Raw genomic sequence first — 20,745 nt, 5'->3', positions numbered from 1 at the left:
TAGGCTGTGTCTGAAAAGATGTTTACAGAAAGAGCCTGGATTCGATCCCTGGATTGAAACAGGGTCCTTCTATGCTTCAAAGAAAATCTCCCTTCTCTAAAATTCCGAGGGAAGCGTGGGAACACGGGCAGGGCCACTTCCCTTCCTCCTGCTTCTGTTCCCATCATGCTCTTCATCTGATGCTCACCCCATTGTATCATACAGCCGGAAGGAGTCCCAGTGGAGAAGACTCACAGCTCATTGCTGTGTCCAAAAGGTGAGAGGGTGGCCGGGCAGACGCCCCTTGGGCAACAGGTGATTTTCATACACAAAAGGAGGATTATGCTGGATGTGGTGGTGCGACCTGTAATCCCAGCTGAGTGCAGAGGCAGGAGGATCACCACAAGTTTGAGGCCAACTTGGTCTAAACTAGAGTTCCAGGCTAGCCAGGGCCACACAGGGAGAGACCTTGTCACCAAACCAACCAAGCAACAAAGCAGAGAAGTGTGCGGAACTAGAAGGGAAACAGGAGTCTAGGCTGTTACCCCTGCTGGATTCAAGGAACTGAAAGGCGGGATTTAAAAAAAAAGAAAAGAAAATTCTAAGCAGCACATGTAGGACTCCTTGAAATTTATATTCAGCAAAATCCCTATGAATCACCTTAAACACAGCTGCATGCCACCCCATAGAAAGTTCCGGAGAACACTGGGTATAGGAAACCCTAGGTCACGGAACTTGACTCAGAATCCCATGATTTCCACCACCCATGTCACCTGTTCTCTGTGGTCACAGGAGAGGTGGCTTCAGACTCTGTCTCCCTGGAGCTCCCTGTGGATACTGTTCCCGACTCTGCCAAGGCTTACGTCACTGCTCTGGGTAAGCGGCTTGCTTGGAAGGGACAAGGTGGACTAGAGGCTGCAGGGGCATGGGGGTGGGGGTGGGGGGGATGTGGGCCTGCAGCAGGTGTCCCCAGTCTGAAGGAGTGAAAGAAGAAAAGCAAATCCTGTACAAGAGCAATGCCCCGATAGGATTACAAATACGGTTTCAGATGAAGGCGTTGTGTGGGGCTGGAGGTTAAGAGCACATTCTTCTCTTCCAGAGGACCAAGGGACCATGTCAGTTGACTCAAAATTGCTTGTAACTGTAGCTCCAAGGGATCTAGTACTCTCTTCTGGGCTCTGAGGGTACCTGCACACACATACATACACACACACACACACACACACACACACACACAATACATATCTTTTTTTAAAAATGAAAGAATTGAGGCAGGATAAAAATAAAATCTTTTAAACAATGAAGTCACTGGGGCAGGAGGAAGCTCGCTGTTACAGACATTTGATATGTATTTGGGTTTAGGGTATCTATAAACTGGGTAGAGAAAAGATAAAATGTTAGCTGCAGCCATTTAACAGTGAAGCATTTGTGTTCAGTTCAGAAGGTCACAGCCGTGTTCGCACCAATAGCGCACAGTGCACTTCACGCCTTTGGGAGAACAGTGGACATGAGTAGACCTGGAGTTGGATGTAGTCATCTTGTCACTGAACACAACCCCAGCCTCCTTTCCCCCTCCCGGGACTGGCGTGGGACTAAGATATGTGACAACTATAGAGATGTCACCACAGCATCTAGCACCTGGCAGGAGCCGGGTACCGCTCGGTCCTTTCTGCATTCTCTCACCCTCTCAGATCCCTTCCGGGTCACTTTCTCCGTTGTGATTGTGATGCGTCTGTAACTCTGCTGTTGCGTTCATTTCCCTCCAGTGGGCCAGCTCATGAGATTCATCTTCCCCCTGAGAACATGGGTCGTGTCTTTTTCCTTTCTGTCTCTGACAGATTCCTTTCACACAGTTCATATCGAGTACCTATTTGTAGATTTGAATTGAACCTGACGACTCCAACACGAATGAGTCACCGTATCCTGCTAGCTGGCTTACGGGGTGTGTCCGTAGGTGTAACCTGGAGAGAGTATCTGTATTATGAGTGTCTGGGAGGAATGCACCCTTTTGGGGGTAAATTTATGTGCAGTTGAGGAGCTTAGGCATTAAGGCTAAGTATGGTGGATTTGTTATGTCACGTGCAACGTCTCTGGCAACATGTCCACTTAAAAATCCCTGTACTCCCTTGGACAACCTGCGTGCTTTCCTGAGCGCCTGTACCTTCACATGCCCAGTATTAGAGAACTGTGTTAGACTTGTTTGTAAGAAATGTAACTGTTTCCTGATGCTGGCCTCTTGACTATGAACCCCTGCTTTGCTTGTTTGTTTGTTTTGTTTTATGTGTGGGGGTGTTTTGTCTGCATGGATGTATGTTTGTTGTCTGGTGCCCACAGAGGCCAGAAAGAGGGCATCCGATCCCTTGGAACTGGAGTTACAGTAGCTTGTGAGCCACCATGTAAGTCCTGGAACTCAACCCAGGTCCTCTACAAGAGCAGTCGGTGCTCTTAACTACTGAGCCGTCTCTCCAGCCCCTAACTGTGAGCTCTTTAAAGGTAGAGAACATGTTGAACTTAGTGTTTTTCCCGAAAACACACAGCAAACTCTAACTAAATCTTAGCTAATATGTGTTTGTCAAAAAAAAAAAAAAAAAGGCACAAATCTTCAGAAGTCCTCCTGGCTAGGTGGTAGTGGCACATGCTTTTAATCCCAGCTCTCAGGAGACAGAGACAGACAAATCTCTGAGTTCGAGGACAGCCTGGTCTACAGAGTAAGTTCCAGGACAGCCAAGGTTACACAGAGAAACCCTGTCTTGAAAAAAACAAAACAAAACAAAAACAAGACAAAATTTCTTCTTTTCTTTTTTACCACATGCTTATTTCTCTATCTTAATGGCAGGAGACATCATGGGCACCGCTCTGCAGCACCTGGATGGTCTGGTACAGATGCCCGGTGGCTGTGGGGAGCAGAACATGGTCATTTTTGCTCCCACCGTCTATGTCTTGCAGTACCTGGAGAAGACAGGGCTGCTGACTGAGGAGATCAGGTCTCGGGCAGTGGGTTTCCTGGAGATAGGTAAGTCAGACCTTTCTTCATTGAACACCCCTCTGGAAGGTTTACAATAGGTCGATAAGCCAGGGAGAAGTTTAGTGTCTGCAGTGATCACCCTTGAAAATCTTGACGACGTGAGTTGAAGTTGTCATGAGGTCTAAAATCACATCTTGGTTCCTCAGGGTACCAGAAGGAACTGATGTATAAACACAGCAATGGCTCATATAGCGCCTTCGGGGAACAGGATGGAAATGGCAACACATGGTAACACTGCCTGCTTCCCGATGGGCTCCGTACCCCAGAACCTCACTCTTGAAGCACCCCCTCTCTCCCTGCAATCCCCTCCTCCTGCTCTCAGCCTCTGACCTTCAGCGATGCTTAGATTTGCTCACACCTGGTCAAGTCCCTCACTCTCTTCCCCAGGCCTTCGTTCACCCTTTTCTAGGTCTCCAGTGCACTGTGTCTTGGCCCCCTTCTAGAACCAGAATGAACTGGGGTTGTGTGTCATGGTCTGGAGATTCCCCCTTCTTACTCTGCTTTTTTTCTTCACCCATGCAGGCTGACAGCCTTTGTCACTAAATGTTTTGGCCAAGCTCAGAAATTCATCTTCATCGATGACAAGAACATCCAGGATGCCCTCAAGTGGATGGCGGGAAACCAGCTCCCCAGTGGCTGCTATGACAATGTGGGAAAGCTGCTGCACACAGCTATGAAGGTGGGGATCTGCCGAGGGGTCTGCAGCTCCCACTGTGTCCGGGAGGACCTTTTCGGGTCTATCCCTGATGTGGGTGGTCTTGGTCGGGTGCTTACCGGTCTGGTTTTCAGTCTTCACGTCTGTAGAAAGAGAAGAGGCTCCAGAGTCTAGTGTTCAGATCAAGGGCATCCGCATCAGCTGGGAATTTGTCTGAAATGCAAATCCCGGCTCCTACCCTAGACAGTGAGTGGAAACTGGGAGTGAGATGCAGCGGCTGAAGTTTCAGACCACTGGACCAGACAGTCTCTGAGTCTCTTGCTACTGCCTCAGGCTCGAAGCAAAGCCATTTTGCAGTGTCCTGTAAGAGGTTTGCTCTGTACCAGGTACTGTTCTCAGTACTCGTTTGATACTTGATGTTTACAACACACCAGAGAGCCAAGTACCCGTATGCTGCTATTAATCTCACTTACAGATGAAACAAGGCCCAGAGATGCGGTAAACTGTCCACGCTGTAAGCCAATGAGTAGCAGAGCTAGGACATGAGACTATGCAGCCAGACTCCAAAGGCACTGCCCCCGCCCCTCATTGTCAAGGTACACAACAGGAGTTGACTAGAACACCATTCCAGGGTTTTAGGCTGGAGAGCTGGCTCAGAGGTTAAGAACACTGACTGCTCCTCCAGAGGACCTTGGTTCAATTTCCAGCACCCACATGGCAGCTCACAGCTGTCTGTAACTCCAAGATCTGACACCCTCACACAGACATGCATGCAGGCAAAACACCAATGCACATAAAAATAAAAATAAATATTAAAAAAAAAAGACTCCAGGGTTTTGGTTTTTTCTCCTTCTTTCTTACCGGAGCCAAATAGGCAATTAAGAAACTTATCACCGTGTCTTCAAGTTCAGTGGTTCGCCATGAAAACACCAGTTAAACTCTGTAACTTCAAATTCCAGAATCACAGTGTTTTAGCTGTGCCTCCGTGGACAAGCCATTTCATGTTTTTAAGTACTTATTTTCTTCTCTATGGAATAAGGATAGTTTAGATTCCGTAGTTTTCCAGATTTTCAAAGCTCTTTCTAGGAATGTGTTGAGCAGGGAAGGTTATATTTAATCTTTCCTGGATAAGGGGCTGGGCTTGTGTTCCTGGTGTGTGTGTGTGGGGGGGGGGTGAGAAACTTATTCCTCCACCTTTAACCTCTGATCTAAGCCCTCTTAGGGTTTCTAAGTGCCCACCCAGCTGGCGATCTCAGGTCGCCTCCTCCTGTGGCTTCCGTTGAAGTCTTTCTTACCTCACGGTGTCCTGGCAGTCAGGGCTGCAGAAATCTCCGGTGGAGATGACTTCTTCTTCACTCTGCACATTCTTCTTCGAGGCCTTGGCTCCGGCTCTGATGTCCCGTCTCCCTGCTTCCCTCTAGGGTGGTGTTGATGATGAGATTTCCTTGACTGCGTACATCACAGCTGCACTGCTGGAGATGGGAAAGACTGTCGATGTGAGTTTTCTAACTCCTTGTCTTGCCTGTTCCTAGAGACATTTGTTCTTCTTTGTTCCTATTCACCCTGTCATTATATTTTATATCTTAGTGTGTGTGTGTGTGTGTGTGTGTGTGTGTGTGTGTGTGTGTGTGTGTGTAAATTAGAAGACAACTCACAGGAGTTGGTTGTCTGCTTCCACCACACAGGCTTTGGATGTCCAACTCAGGTCATCAAGCTTGGTGGCAAGTGGCGTTATCCACTGAACCACTGGCCCGCTATTCACTCTGTTAAAGTCAAGGAAGATATGATGATATCCTTATTGCTTCCCATCTTACGATAGTGCCTTATGAATTCAGTTGTTCATCTTGACCTCTTAGGACTCGATGGTGAGACAAGGTCTGCAGTGCCTCAGGAAGTCTGTCACCTCCACTAACAACCTCTACACCCAGGCCCTCTTAGCTTATACCTTCTCTCTGGCTGGAGAAATGGAAATCAGAAATGCTCTTCTTCACAAGTTAGATCAACAGGCCACTGTCTCAGGTATATTGGTCATGGTAGGCATTCTTTGGAATTGTTAAGGTGTGCTGTGAGTTAGCCATTTTCTGTGCCGTCCTCTGCTTCACATATGTTCAAATTTAGTGATTATTTCCATAGAAGTTGAATCACAAGTTCATCATTGGGAGTTGTGAGAGAAAGTCCATTTAAGTCCTCAAAAGACATCACTGCATATTCGAAACATGGGAATGCATTTGTTGAAGTTGGTCAGGTTTACTGGTGTCATAGAACTATTTTGGAGACATTTGGTCTAAGATCAAGTTGGGTATATTTAGAATAATATTTGAAGTTATAACAGAGTCGTAAGTGAAACATCAGTACATTTTCTTTATCTACATATGTAGAATTATATTTCCAGGCAGAAATTTAATCTCAGCTTCCATCTATATGAACACCAGTCCCACACTGTCCTCTCCTGTGAACTCAGGATAGATTTTGTCTTGTACATGACTCTCGTTGAGAGTGGGCAAGACACACCTTTCCCCATTAGATTGATTCATTGTGCTTGTCCCTTTCCCGTAATCTTGAATTGTAGCTCACATGTTTCTGCTTTGTTCTTCCAGTTAGATGACCTCATTGAGTGATTCATTATCTCAACATCTCTTTAAACAGCCTTCTCCCACTCTTTATGTCCATGTGTTTTTTCAGGTTACCCCATCATCAAGGTTTATTCTTGCCCCACGTTCTATCTGATTGCCCTGTCAGTATGCTTTATTTGATCACTTTCATTAGCATATTTTCTTCTATGGCTTCTTAGCATTCGGATACATGTTTTTGTTTTTTTTTTTTTTGAGACAGAGTTTCTCTGTGTAGTTTTGGTTCCTGTCCTGGATCATGCTCTGTAGACCAGGCTGGCCTTGAACTCACAGAGATCCGCCTGGCTCTGCCTCCCGAGTGCTGGGATTAAAGGCCTGTACCACCACTGCTCGACTCATATCTTACCATTTTTGTTTTGAAAATGGCTAGCCTTTGCAGAAGTGAAGCAAATAATGAAACGTTGCTGAAATCTTGTTCAGCAGCAACAAGTGCCCCAAGCACATAAAATTCTTATCAGAAGTTTTTGCCTACATCAGCATCAGAACCTATAAACTAACAAGAATGCTTCTCACGTATTTCTGCAGCAAGAACATTTATTGACCTTCCAGCTTCACCTTAGGGAGTTGTATGTGGTTGTTTGCACATATGCATGTGCGCACACACACACACACACACACACACACACACACACACATCATACATACTTAGGGCTAACTGAATCAGCTGATTCTGAGAAGTGTTTTCTAACCAACAATTGATTCTTGGCTGACACTTCTCCACTTTAAGGTGTGATGTTTATTAAGTGAAAATGGGAAAGTCTGTCAGCTCTTGGCAAAACTTCACGGTGATTCTTTCTTCTCTGTAGGAGAATCCATTCACTGGAACCAGAAACCTGACGTTGCAGATGCCAGTCCTTGGTCCCAGCCTCAGGCAGTGGATGTAGAACTTACAGCCTATGTGTTGTTGGCTCAGCTCACCAAGAACTCCCTGACTCAAGAGGAAGTAGCCAAGGCCACTAGCATAGTGGCTTGGTTGGCCAAGCAACGCAATGCATATGGAGGCTTCTCTTCCACTCAGGTGAGCAGTCTGCTTTTCTGACAGTCAGGTACACTGTGGAGATGGAGAAATATCTCCCTTGCCCTCTGGGTCCTTATATTCTTATAGAAATGGAGAAAAGGCAAATGAAAATACAGAAGGATTAATTAAGTCATGTGAATGTGTTGTTTTAAGATAAGCCCACCAGAGACTACCACAAAGGCACTCTTAAAATAGAAAAGGAAATCTTTATTGCTGGCTGGCAGCTGTATTGGGAACTTGCCAGAATCCTGCAGCTCTGAGCTTACAGCCGTTTGTCTTTTATGTACACAAACCATAGCCAGGTTGTCACAATTAGCAAGAAGCAGAAACCGTAAAGCAAGGTCAGTACATTTAGGAACTTTTCTGGAACGGTGGACTAGGTCTTTGATGGATTAGGTCTTTGTTTCCATTTTGGCAGGTATGTGGGGCCTACATGCTGGGTTTTAAGGTCAGAATGGTGTCTCTAACATGGCGTCAGTTACGCTAAGGTCTGGAGGCCTGTTACAATGTGAGTGATACCAGATGCATTTGGTTTTCTCTTTGTGGAGTATTTTTGTATGTGGGCTGGTTAGTTTTTGTCAACTTGACACAAGCTAGAGTCATCTAGGAAGAGGGATCCTCAAATGAGAAGATGCCTCCATCATATTACCCTTAGGCAAGTCTGTGGGGCATTGGCTTGTATAAATTGATGTGGGAGGGCCCAGCCCACATGGGCAGTGCCATCCCTGGGCTGGTGGTCCTATGTGGTATAAGAAAGCAGCCTGAAGATCCAGGCAGATCTCTGTGAGTTCGAGGCCAGCCTGGTCTTCAGAGCAAGATCCAGGACAGGCACCAAAACTACACAGAGAAACCCTGTCTCAAAAAACCAAAAAAGAAAAAAGAAAAAAAAAAGGAAAGAAAGAAAGAAAGAAAGAAAGAAAGAAAGAAAGAAAGAAAGAAAGAAAGAAAGAAAGAAAGAAAGAAAGAAAGAAAGAAAGAAAGAAAGCAGCCTGAGCCATGCTGTGTCCAGGACCACCGCGGCTACACAGAAAAACCATGTCTTGAAAACCAAACCAAAAACAAAGAAAGAAAGAAAAAGAAAGGAAGGAAGGAGGGAGGAAGGAAAGGAGGAAGGAAGGATGGAGAGAAGGAAGCTGAGCAGGCCAGCAGAGCAAGCCAGGCAGCATCTTGCTCCTTGCCTCTGCTTCCGTCCTGCCTCCAGCTTCCTTCCCTGCTTGAGTTCTTACCTAACGATGGACTGCAATTTGGTCATAAACCAAACAAACCCTTTCCTCCCCAAGTCGCTTTTGGTCATGGTGTTTATCATGGCAACAGAAAGCTAACTAGGACACCATGTAAATAGGAATAGGAATCCATAATTATGGCAAAATTTATGTTAACGAATTATAAAGCCTATTAGGGGATCTGTACATACGAAAATTGAGGGTTCGTGGGCATGTTCCCTTCTATTATTGCAGGTATTGGTAAATTAATAAGATATAATCTCTACTCCAAATATTTACAGTAAAGAAGGAAAGCTAGGTCGCATTTCATATAAAGGAAGGAATGCACATCTTTAATCCTAGTTCTAGGGAGGCAGAGGCAGAAAACTGATCTCTGAGTTCAAGGCCCAGCCAGACTCTTTCTCAAAATATCATACAAATGAAGGGGGATCTGGAACCAACACCCTAAAGGTGCAAACTTTATCAGCTTGAATAGAAAGATTGTGTGTGTGTGTGTGTGTGTGTGTGTGTGTGTGTGTGTGAGAGAGAGAGAGAGAGAGAGAGAGAGAGAGAGAGAGAGAGAACACTACCATTGAGCTACATGCTTAGTTCAGATTTTAAAAAACAAAAAAATTTTTCAAGAGAATGCTTAGAAGAGAAGGATCTAAGCAGATATATAAAATTTTGGTAGGCAACTATTGAAAGGAAAAAGAAATGATGTGAACAGAGACACCGATCTGTAAAAATGTCGATTGGCTACTGGGAAAACTGTTTTAGTTGGAGCCAATGGAACAGAAGCCACCTTATAGAGCTTCTGTTCATTATTACGGAGGGCCTTGAGTGGCAGCCTTCAAGCTGGGACATAATTCCAAGAGGGAAATGGTGGCTTGTTTTGGTTTTTAAACTTTGCTTCAGAAAGATTAACCTGTTGCTTGGTAATCCACAGGAGAGAGACCCAGGACTTGGGGACCAGGAGACTGTTTCATTAAACTAGGAGAATAGCAGGAGGAGATAAAGGAGAAAGGTAGAATTTGTGGTAAATTCGAATGTATCCAAAATTATCTGAGAGCTCAGGGTGTAGCTCAGTGGTAGAGCACTTGCCTAGCATGGGCAAGGCCTTGGGTTCAATCCACAGTGCGCTCATTGCACAAACATACAAGCACACATATGCACACATGTGCATCTTACCATAACAGGATAGTTAGTCATTAGTGCATTGTTCTGAAAATTAAATATCTAACAGGTAAAAAATTACTCAAATGAAGAAGAAAAGATATTTCTTGTCCTCATGGAAATTATCAATTGATTTATTGAAATTAGTGTCAGGCTGGGTGGTGGTAGCTCATGCCTTTAATCCCAGCACTCGAGAGGCAGAGGCAGGTGGATCTCTGTGAGTTCAAGGCCAGCTGGTCTACATTTTTTTTTTTTTGAGACAGGGCTTCTCTGTGTAGCCCTGGCTGTTCTGGATCTCCCTCTGTAAACCAGGCTGGCCTTGAACTCCCAGAGATCCACCTGTCTCTGCCTCCTAGTGTTAGCATTAAAGGTGTGCACCACCACACCCAACCAATTTAATGGATTTTTAAAAAGATAAGGTATTGTGCCTTACTTCAGAGTAAAGTAAAAACAAACAACAAAAAAAACTTCGTTGTTTTTCCTTAGGAGACTGAAAATGATTTTTATTTATTTTCAATTTTTGCTGCTGGGGATTGAAACCTGGCCTTGTACCTGCTAAGCGAACAGTTTGCCAGCTGGCTACACGCCAGCCCCTCAGGGACATTCTTAATCCAGAAAGACGTCTTGATGCCTAGCCAGCCCCAAGTAATTATAATATATATCAATATTTTGCTAAGCAGTGAGAAAAGTCTTTAGAACTGTCAGTGACACGTGCCTGTCAGAATTGTTTTTCACTAAAATCCTTAGTGATTACAAGAAGTCTCTCTCTCTCTCTCTCTCTCTCTCTCTCTCTCTCTCTCTCTCACGCACACGCACACGCACACGCACACACACACCACGAATCTGCAGCCCACGGGAAGGTCCTTCTGTTGGATTGCTGCAGTGCTGATGCAGTAACGATCCCACGGCTCCAGCTCACAAAGGGTAGACAGCTTTACAGGGAAGCTTGTTTGCAGCCTCCACAGGGTTTTGCCTCATCTTCCTACTTCCAAATATGCACGCTCTTTTGGTCTCGTTGGGATGTGAAAAGTGAGGTCCTTTATTCTGGAATTTGTATTTTATGGTGTCAAGCATGTACAAATTCTCACAGTAGAGAGCAAAACCTAACAGTTTTGCTTGCCATCTCATTTTCTCCCTCTTTATCGTAATTTATATAAATGGTGTTTTTTTGAAATGGAAAGCTTCAAGCTATACAATAGGATGTGCTCTGAGTGACAGTCTGTCTTATTCAGAGTTAAAGAAAAGATATCATGTGCCCCAGTAGCTAAGAAGCCTTGGACTGAAAGGAAAGATTGTTCAAGGGTCCTGGTACCCTCTCCAGCTGGACAGAGGTCATCACACAGATGACTGCAGAATAAATAACTGCAGAAGGTATATTCTTTCCTAGGACCGGCAAGTTATTGCTGGTTCCTCCTCCAACAAGAGAGCTATGAGACATACAATGAGCCATTATCCTCTTGATTCTAGAAATAACCCCTTTGGAGCTAAGTTCTATCTCTAAGTATGAATTCATCCAAATGGCCAGATGACCTTAAGTCTGTTCAATAACAACTCGTTAGTGATTATTTTCTATAAATGTAAGTTGTCGGGGTTTCCATATCAGCTTCCCCAGGAGAGGTGAATATAATTCTCTATATACTTAGGAGTGCTGCTACCCAGGCCAGCTTCAGCCACCAGGCACTGGTTACAGCGTCTTCGGGCTAATTTGCGTGGCTCGCAGACTGGTAAAGCGTGTGCTTGTTTTACTTCAGGATACTGTAGTTGCCCTCCAAGCGCTTGCCAAGTACGCTGCAGTTGCCTACACGCCCTCCGAGGAAGTCAGCGTGCTTGTAAAATCCACTGAGAATTTCCAACGCACTTTCAACATAGAGTCTGCCAACCGACTGGTACTGCAGCAGGAGGCACTGACCAGCATCCCCGGAGTGTACACTGTGGAGGCCTCGGGCCAGGGCTGCGTCTATGTGCAGGCAAGCAGAGGGCCAAGAGAACGCAGTACACGGAAAAGCAGTGCCAGAGGATTCCCGCCTCAAAGACAGTTTCTCACTTCCCACTTCCTGCCTCCGACCGCCCTCCCTCTCTCCTCCCCTTTGTGTGTCTCTCTCTTCCTGGGAAAGTGGTCTGAGGTGCACAAATTTGAAGTCCTTCCTGGTTCTGATCTTGTTATCTCTTTTCCACCAGACGGTGTTTAGATACAACGTTTTCCCTCCTAAAATTCCAGAGACCTTTAGCCTTCAGGTGGAAACGGGAAAAGCTAGTTGTGAAAAACTCACTTTACCTCGGTCCTTGACTCTCGCTATTCATACCAGGCAAGGAAAACTGAGGGCACCTGGGTCCTGGGAACTGAATGTATGTGTGTAGGGGGTGGGTGGAGTGTGTGTGTGTGTGTGTGTGTGTGTGTGTGTGTGTGTAGGGGTGGGTGGAGTGTGTGTGTGTGTGTGTGTGTGTGTGTGTGTGTGTGTGTGTGTGTAGGGGGTGGGTGGAGTGTGTGTGTGTGTGTGTGTGTGTGTGTGTGTGTGTAGGGGGTGGGTGGAGTGGGGGTGTGTGTGTGTTTTGTGTGTGTGTGTGTTTTGTGTGTGTGTGTGTGTGTGTGTGTGTAGGGGGTGGGTGGAGTGGGTGTGTGTGTGTGTTTTGTGTGTGTGTATATGTGTGTGTGTGTGTGTGTGTATGTGTGTGTGGATGCGGAGTGTAGCGAGAGTGGAAAGAGTAGGTTGACAACAAGTCTGCTTCTTCCTGCCCTCAGTTACGTGGGGAGCCGCAGCTCTTCCAACATGGCCATTGTGGAAGTGAAGATGCTGTCTGGGTTCAGTCCCGTGGAAGGCACCAAGCAGTTAGTAGGTGGCTTCTGTTTTTTCCATTTAACTCTTAGAGAACTTAACGTTATTGATGAACCAAAACCGGGTGAAGTTGGCATCATCCTATGTATCTATGTACACACATCCACCCATTTACAACTCAAGACCAGACATCGGAAAGGGTTATTGAGGTGCATTGGATACACAAAATGGGAGCAGCATTGGTTTTGGTTCCTATTCTTATCCTGTGCTGGGGTTGGAACCCAGGGCCTTGCACATGCTAGGCAAATACTGTACACGTGGCCTAGGTGCCTCACTTTCTTTATTCTGGAGCACTTGAAACTGGCCAGAAAGAGCAGAGTTGTGTTGGCCATCTACAGTATGTAAAATACTGGAATTCTAAGGCGTAGTGAGAAGGAAAAAGTATACATCCTTGTTAGTATATGTCTCATGATAAGACTGAAATGTTGGGAGTTTAAAGTTGAGTAAAATACTTTACCCCAGGGGTAGTGAAGAGCCTGGTTCTGGCTCCTAATCTCTTTCTCTCCTCCTTTTCAAATCCAGCTTCTGCAGCAACCCCTGGTGAAGAAGGTCGAGTTCGGCAAAGACACACTTAACATTTACTTGGAGGAGGTAGGTGTTCAGAACTAACCAACGAGCTGGAGTGTGTGTGTGTGTGTGTGTGTGTGTGTGTGTGTGTGTGTGTGTGTGTGTGCTGGCTTCCCTTCAAATCTACATGTTCAAGTGTTCTGTACACAGACAAGCAGGACCTGGGCGTGCACAGTGTGAGAAGGGGTCTGCTCCATGATGGTACACCACGAGGCAGGTGCTGTCCCTACAAGCAAATACCCTCCCACAGACAGACACCCTGAGCTGTTTACACCATTTGAGATTTCCAATAGATACATTCCAGAAAAGAAACAATGTGATGAGAATTAGCATTGTACCAAACATTGGAATAGTACTAATCCTTGGAAACTTTGAGCTTTGTTGAAATGAAAAGGTAAATATAACATGTTGATTTAAATTAAACTTAATAGCACAATAGATAATATGAATATATACATGTATTGAGGTCTCATTTTCCACTGGCAACAGTTCTAAATATTTTTACAGTCTTAAAAATCTTATTATTTCAGTATTCCTGTGGGCTAAGCATGTAGCTCAGTGCTAGAGTGCTAGAGACTGAACCTAGTAGACACAATCAAGAAAATTTTAGCTGGGGTGTGGTGGCGCACACCACACCTTTAATCCTCATACTTGGGAGGCAGAGGCAGATGGATCTCTATGAGTTCGAGGCCAGCCTCATGAGACCTTGTCTCAAGAAAATGTTTTTTAATTTAACTTTATATTCTCCAACATTTCAGCTTTATAATATATTGAAACATAAAGTGAGATATGTATTGATGAGTGCCTGTGCACATGCATTCCATTTTTGCACTCCAGCATGCGTTTTACACGGTCAGCCCATCTCCACTCTTTCTGTTCAGTTTTGAGTGTTCAGTAACCACAAGCATCCTTGCAACTCTGGATTACAATGCATGCTTAACAGCAAAGCCTTTCACCAAAACGGTGCTCTGAACTCTGGGTTTTAGCTATGGGCTGTGTAGCTTTGGGCAAGCTGTTGAAAGTCTTGGTTTCCTTTTTTTGGGGGGGGGGGGGAGTTTCGAGACAGGGTTTCTCTGTAGCTCTGGAGCCTGTCCTGGACTAGCTCTGTAGACCAGGCTGGCCTCGAACTCACAGAGATCCACCTGCCTCTGCCTCCCGAGTGCTGGGATTACAGGTGTGAGCCACCACTGCGCAGCTAGTCTTGGTTTCCTTAACCATGAAATGAGTTATTGGTAGAATCAGATAACTATGTCTGTCCTAGAACTATTCTATTCTTATTCATTTATTTGCAGTGCTGAAGGTTGAGCCCAGTGCCCTACCACTGAACTGCATGCTAACCCTGCAGCGCTCGTGAGAGGATTAAATGATTTAAGACTATAAAAGTGTTTAAAAGTGTTGCTGACACAAAATAAGCCCTCAATATATGTTATATGTCCATATTATTTTATTTTAATGCTAAGATTAATTTTAATTGAACCTGTTTTCATTTCAATAAAATTAGAAGTTCCCAAGGATCTAGTAACAGTCTAAAATTTGATGTGACTCTAATTGGTACACATGGGGAATAAAGTCACCTTTACTTTTTATTTTTTATTGTATTTTTTTGTTTATCAAGACAGGGTTTCTCTGTGTAACAGTCCTTCCTGTCCTGGAACTCGCTTTGTAGACCAGGCTGGCCTTGAACTCACTGAGATCCTCCTGCCTCTGCCTCCCGAAGTACTGGAATTCAAGGCTGCGCCACCATACTAACCTAAGTCACTTTTATTTTAAAGCCAACCGGAGAGAATGTACCAAATAAAACTTACTTTTACCGTGAATATCCACGTCCCGTTTTCAGCCCTCTGCCCAGCCTGTCCATCCTCCAGAAAGACACTTTGGTTTGCTTGCTTTTTGTAGTGCAGAGGATCACACCCGCGACCTCACGAGTGCTTGGCAAGCATCTGACCACGGAGCTACAATCCCTTCCCTTTTTCACTTTAGTTTTTTTCCCTCCCTCATGTCTTCCTCCCTCCTCCCTTCTTCTCCTCGAAGCAGGGTCTTCTGTGTCACCCAGGCTCCCCTTAGACTCTTGATTCTCTTGTCTCAGCCTCCCGAGTGCCTGGACTCTGGGTGGTGCAGGTGCACGTGACCATGCTGTTACCCGCAGGGTTCATTTTAGTTGTCTTTTAAATGCATTTTTGGTTTTTGGTTGTGTAAGGGTGTGTGTGTGTGTGTGTGTGTGTGTGTGTGTGTGTGTGTATGTGTGATGTATGTGCCATGTGCCTGTGGGTGCCCATGAAGGCCAGAAGGGTGCATTGAATCCACTAGAGCTGGAGTGACATGTGATTGTGAGACATCCAACATGGCTCTGAGAACACAACTCAGATCCTCTGGAAGAGCAGCAGGGCCTAACCACTGAGCCATCTGTCTGGCCTCCTCATTTTAATGTGCTTGATCTGTGTTCCCCACAGCTCAGTAAGAAGACTCAGACTTACACCTTGACCATCAGCCAAAGTGTGTTGGTGACCAACCTGAAACCTGCAGCCATCAAAGTCTATGACTACTACCTGCTAGGTGAGTATGGAGGGCCTACACGCATCTCACAACACAGTTTCATCTCACTTTCATGGCCTCTTGCTCTTAATTTTACAAACACTTCTTCCCAAGACAAGCAGCATGCAATCATATTACCTGACCTAAAACATTTTTTTTTAAGTCATCTAAAAAGCTATAGCTGACCAGTTGAGTGCTTGACTAGTTAGCATTGACAAGGCCCTCTGTTCAATCCCAGTACCCAGCACAGGGGTGGAGGTGGACCATGTGGGAGATGCCTGTAATCTCAGCACTTAGGAGGCAAAAGCCAAAAGATAAGGGCTAGCTTCAGCTACAAAGAGAGTTTGGGGGCAGCCTGGGCTGTATAAGACTGTTCTAAAACAAATAAATGAAATAAAATCAATCAATAATAAAAACTCATCTACAGAAGAGGTATTTTACATGCTGTGGTCTTTAGACCAAAGGAACAAAGTAGACCGTTGTTCTCAAGGAGCTGATGAGTTTCTGATGTAGTCAATAATGGATGCAGTTAATAATTCAGCCGTAGCACACCCAGTGTTAGTGATGGAAAGTGCCTGTAACTCTAATGCGCTCGTGACACACGGAGACATCTGAACATGGATAAAGCGGAACTTTTACCTCTGAAGGATCACCTCTGAATTCTCCCAAGAATAACATGTCAATCCATTTCACAGATGAGCAGGCGATGACTCAGTACTCTGACCCTTGTGAATGAGGTGAGTCCAGCAGAGAAAGGAGTCCATTTGGGGGCAGAGTGGTACCATTGGGAAGGAAGAGGACTTTGGGACAGGGGAGTTTCTAGGGAGAGAACTCTCTTTTGAGATACTGTTACTGTCTTTGGAACATTTTTTGGTGAAAGTGTGCTTCCATGAGGTCTTGCTGTGTGACTCAGGCTGGTGTTTGAACTTGAAAACCTCCTGCCTCAATATCCCAAGTGCCACACTGTCCTTAACTCTTGAAGAGAGCACAATGTCCCCATAGTTCACACCGGGAAAACCAATAGTGGCATTTATGTGGTGGTTTCTATATGATTATGAGTGTATTGTGAGGGTATGTGTACATATGTTTGTCTGTCTGTCTGTCTGTCTGCCTCCTGTGCAGGAATGGGACAGAGGACAACATTCTGCATTTTTTTTTTTTTTTTTTTTTTTTGGAGACATGGTCTGTCACTGGCCTGGCGCTCACCAAGCAGTCTAGGTTGGCTAGCCATTGAGACCCAGGTTGGCTAGCCAGTGAGACCCAGGTTGGCTAGCCATTGAGACCCAGGTTGGCTAGCCAGTGAGACCCAGGTTGGCTAGCCAGTGAGACCCAGGTTGGCTAGCCAGTGAGACCCAGGTTGGCTAGCCAGTGAGACCCAGGTTGGCTAGCCAGTGAGACCCAGGTTGGCTAGCCAGTGAGACCCAGGTTGGCTAGCCAGTGAGACCCAGGTTGGCTAGCCAGTGAGACCCAGGTTGGCTAGCCAGTGAGACCCAGGTTGGCTAGCCAGTGAGACCCAGGTTGGCTAGCCAGTGAGACCCAGGGACCCTCCAGTCTCCACCTTCCCATTACTGGGAATGCAAGTGTGCAGCACCACATCTGGATTGTTTTCACATGAGTTATGGGAAATGAACTCAGTTCCTTATGTCTGAAAGGCAAGCGCTTTCCTGACAGAGCCGTCTTCACAGCCTCCTTGTACGACTTTTAAAAACAATAATTTTTCCATTGGCTTAGAAAACAAATGGATTTTTCCTAGCTATTTTTACATAATATGTCTTCATTGTATAAAAATACTGAAAGGAAACATGAGGCAGACAGAGAAAAAAAGAGGGAGCAAGGGTAAGGATGGAAACCCTGAGGTGGCGTGGGTCCTCGGTCTTGGGAGAGCACTCCTCGGTAAGTAAGACCTTCATGTCGTCTGCTGTTCGTTTACTTGCTTTTCAGGACAGAAGCTGGAAGGGGACTAAGTGAACCCTCTGTGACATTGTGAACATGACTTTCCTCCTGAAGCAGAATTCATTCAATCACAGTTTGGTTCTCTGATCAGATGGATGGCAGATGGTTGTGCCTGGACCTCAGACTCTCTGCTTTCTTATGGAGAGGTGGGGATGCTCTCACGCAGGAGACTCCGCAAGGACAGGTCACAGAGGAAGAGGAAAGGATCAGCTATTCTTTCATTCATCACGGGACTCTCAGAGCGCGGGTGGCGGTAGCTGGTGGAGGGAAGACTGAGCATGTCTCCTGGAGGTGAAATCTGGGGAAGATGGGACTTAAAACTTTGGGAGTAGGCTAAAAAAAATAAAACTTTTGAAAGGCTGTCAGTGTATCTGGCTCTGTGTGTTCTTTGGATGCTGGGGTGGTTTGAATGAGAATGTCCCCTATGAGGCAGGCTTATGAAGCCTTGTTTTCCTGTGTGGCTGTCCAACTAACTGAACATCATGTATAGAAATACCATTCTTTCCCTGGTACACAAATGCGTTACTTTTATAATAAATAGGAAAAACCTGTAAGATTTCTTGATTTTAGTTTTTTCAATTGATTTGCATCAATAATATGAACATAAACACACAAAATTAAAAATAGGGCCAAGGGGTGGGGGGGCGGTGGTGGCGCACACCTTTAATCCCAGCACTCAGGAGGCAGAGGCAGGCAGATATCTGAGTTCCAGGCCAGCCTGTTCTACAGAGCAAGTTCTAGGACAGCCAGGGCTACACAGAGAAACCTGTATTGAAAACTTAAAAAAAAAAAAAAAAGTTAGGTATGTGGCTCAGTGGTTACACTCAGAAGACATAGAGAGGAACAGAAAATGGGGCATGGCTATAAAACCCCAGCCCTCTCCCCAGGGCCCCCATGCTATCTCCACCCCCCAAGTACCACATTCTCCATTGAGGTTCCATCTTCTAAGGATTTCATGATCTTCACACATGGCACCACTGACTGGAGACCAAATATTCAAATATATGAACCTGTGGGGACATTTCATATTCAAATCATAATATGCCTATATATGAATATAACGTCCTAGCTAAGGAATTCTGAGTAAAGAGTCTAACCTACCTACAGCCCGATTTTTCCTTTGTAAACCAGGAGAAATGATATTTACCTCCAATAGCAGTGCTAAGAATAAGTAAAATTGCATATGAAAGAGCCAATGGTACACTGGGAGACAGAGAGTAGAGGATGACTCAAGAGTTTCAGGCCAGCCTGGACTACGTAGTGAGTTCTAGGACAGAGACTGGAAGCCACATCAGAATGTGTGACTGATTATAGTCTGGGAAACAAAAGGAGCTGGGATATTTTATCACTCCACCAACTACTCCTCCAGTCTCCAAAAAGCCTCTATCATCAGACTCAAAACTTTTCTCTACCATTAGACTGTTCTTATTTCATCAACTACAACCAAACTGGCTAACAAACTTCTATTAGGAAATCTACAAAAATTATACTAGCAGAGGGTTCATAGAAAGGGTTGCCAGTGATGGCTAAAGTTATGTTTTAAGTTATGGTTGGGATTGGGGTTGGAGAGATGGCTCAGAGGTTAAGAGCACTGGCTGCTCTTCCAGAGGTCTTGAGTTCAATTCCCAGCAATCACATGGTAGCTCACAACCATCTGAAATGAAATCTGGTGCCCTCTTCTGGCGTGCAGGCAGAACGCTGTATACATAATAAATAAATTAATTTTTTAAAAAATGTTGTGGTTGGGTCAATCACCACAACATGAGGAACTGAATTAAAGGGTCACAGCATTAGAAAGGTTGAGACCATCCTATAGTCAGTAGGTCATTGTAGATGTTTCCAACTGTTTATGACTTTTACTCTCTTCTCTTTGTTTTCTTCCTTTCTCTTTCCCCATGCCCCATTCCTCCTACCGTTACATCTCCCAAAGCCCAGAAGCTGGCCTAGTATACAAAATCTGGGTGCATATCTTTACCTCTTCTTTGTAGTCTACCATTAGCCAAAACCCTGCATATCCACCCTATCCCCCCCCCCCCCCCGTTTGCCTCGGTTCCCTCCACCCCCCTTTGTGCATCCCTCTCCTCTACTTCCCATCTAACCACTAATACTTCTGGTCTCACGGTGACTGCTCACTTCTTTCCTCATCCCCCCACTCACATCAACATACTAAAGTCCAGTCCCTCCACCCTCTGAAACAACTGGTACTTGACAAGTGTCTGTTTTGTAGTGTAAGAAACACTAAATATTTATCTTTTCTGTCAAACATGGTAAAGCTTTGATTCCAGACAGGAATTCACCCCCTCCCATAAAACCTTTATGCAAATGTTTTAATGACCCTCCACCCGGGTAAAGCTTTTGTTTACACCAAGACCCTGCTGCATTCTCAGAACTTGTGACCAACCCCTTCCTGTTTTCCCTCCTTTCCTTTGAACTGATTCTTTTTAAGTTAGCCAGTCATGAAAGACTGTGAGGTCAGACCCCAGGCAGGAGAGAAAAAACAGCCACCACCTGCATTAGAATGGAAACCAAGAGCACTCCCTACCTTAGAGTGCTCATTCTTCTCATTTTGTGGGTAGTGCTCCCTCTTGACCAAGAGTCAAGTTTTGTCCCTTCGTGTGACATCATGATTATTTCTGTTAATGTACTGCTGGATACTGACTGTTGCTACAGACAGTGCTCAGCCCACAGGGACGGACTAGAGATAGAACCTGGAACATCAGTTTAACAAATGAGAATATTACTACAACCCCCATCTGTCCTGAACACTGCAAACATGTCCACTTAAAGAAGAAAAGCAACAGGAATAGAAGGAAAAACCAAAAACCAAAACAACAAACAACCAACTCCACCTTCACAAACTGACCCTAGATGGGCAGAAACAAAAGTAATATGAAAAACCAAGACAGCATTTCTCCTTCCCAAATTACCAACTGGATCCTCAAAGAAAACAACTTGGACAAAGTTCCAGATGCAGAATTCAAAAGATCATATAAATATGATCAAACAACTAAAAAAAGACATGACTATTTTCCAAGAGAACACAGATAGCTGAATGAAAATATCAAAGTTAATCTATGATATGAAAATAAAACTAAAAAAATGAGATAGAAATACTAACTATAGGGAGAGGAGGAAGCCCTTAGTTGAGTAAAGTCCTGAGTGAATTTGTATCGCTGA

At 45.0% G+C, this 20,745-nt stretch overlaps 1 protein-coding gene across 1 annotated transcript in view; it reads left to right on the top strand.

Moving 5' to 3' along the window:
* The window catches only part of A2ml1 (alpha-2-macroglobulin like 1), a 37,317-nt gene extending 19,389 nt beyond the window's left edge, over positions 1-17,928 (top strand). The window contains exons 21-35 of the mRNA XM_015987728.3: positions 205-256; positions 772-855; positions 2,816-2,992; positions 3,151-3,232; positions 3,527-3,683; positions 5,081-5,155; positions 5,516-5,678; positions 7,096-7,307; positions 11,434-11,649; positions 11,861-11,988; positions 12,423-12,513; positions 13,039-13,107; positions 15,534-15,636; positions 16,311-16,352; positions 17,557-17,928. Of these exons, the coding sequence (XP_015843214.3) occupies positions 205-256; positions 772-855; positions 2,816-2,992; positions 3,151-3,232; positions 3,527-3,683; positions 5,081-5,155; positions 5,516-5,678; positions 7,096-7,307; positions 11,434-11,649; positions 11,861-11,988; positions 12,423-12,513; positions 13,039-13,107; positions 15,534-15,636; positions 16,311-16,351 (1,650 nt within the window). The 3' untranslated portion in view covers position 16,352; positions 17,557-17,928. The remainder of the gene's footprint in view (positions 1-204; positions 257-771; positions 856-2,815; positions 2,993-3,150; positions 3,233-3,526; positions 3,684-5,080; positions 5,156-5,515; positions 5,679-7,095; positions 7,308-11,433; positions 11,650-11,860; positions 11,989-12,422; positions 12,514-13,038; positions 13,108-15,533; positions 15,637-16,310; positions 16,353-17,556) is intronic.
* The last annotated feature ends 2,817 nt before the right edge of the window (positions 17,929-20,745 follow it).

The sequence above is a fragment of the Peromyscus maniculatus genome, chromosome 3 (assembly GCF_049852395.1).
Source record: "Peromyscus maniculatus bairdii isolate BWxNUB_F1_BW_parent chromosome 3, HU_Pman_BW_mat_3.1, whole genome shotgun sequence".
In the NCBI taxonomy this organism is placed as follows: Eukaryota; Metazoa; Chordata; class Mammalia; order Rodentia; family Cricetidae; genus Peromyscus; species Peromyscus maniculatus.
Note: the sequence above shows the minus strand (reverse complement) of the source record. Positions and strands in the feature narration are given on the sequence as shown.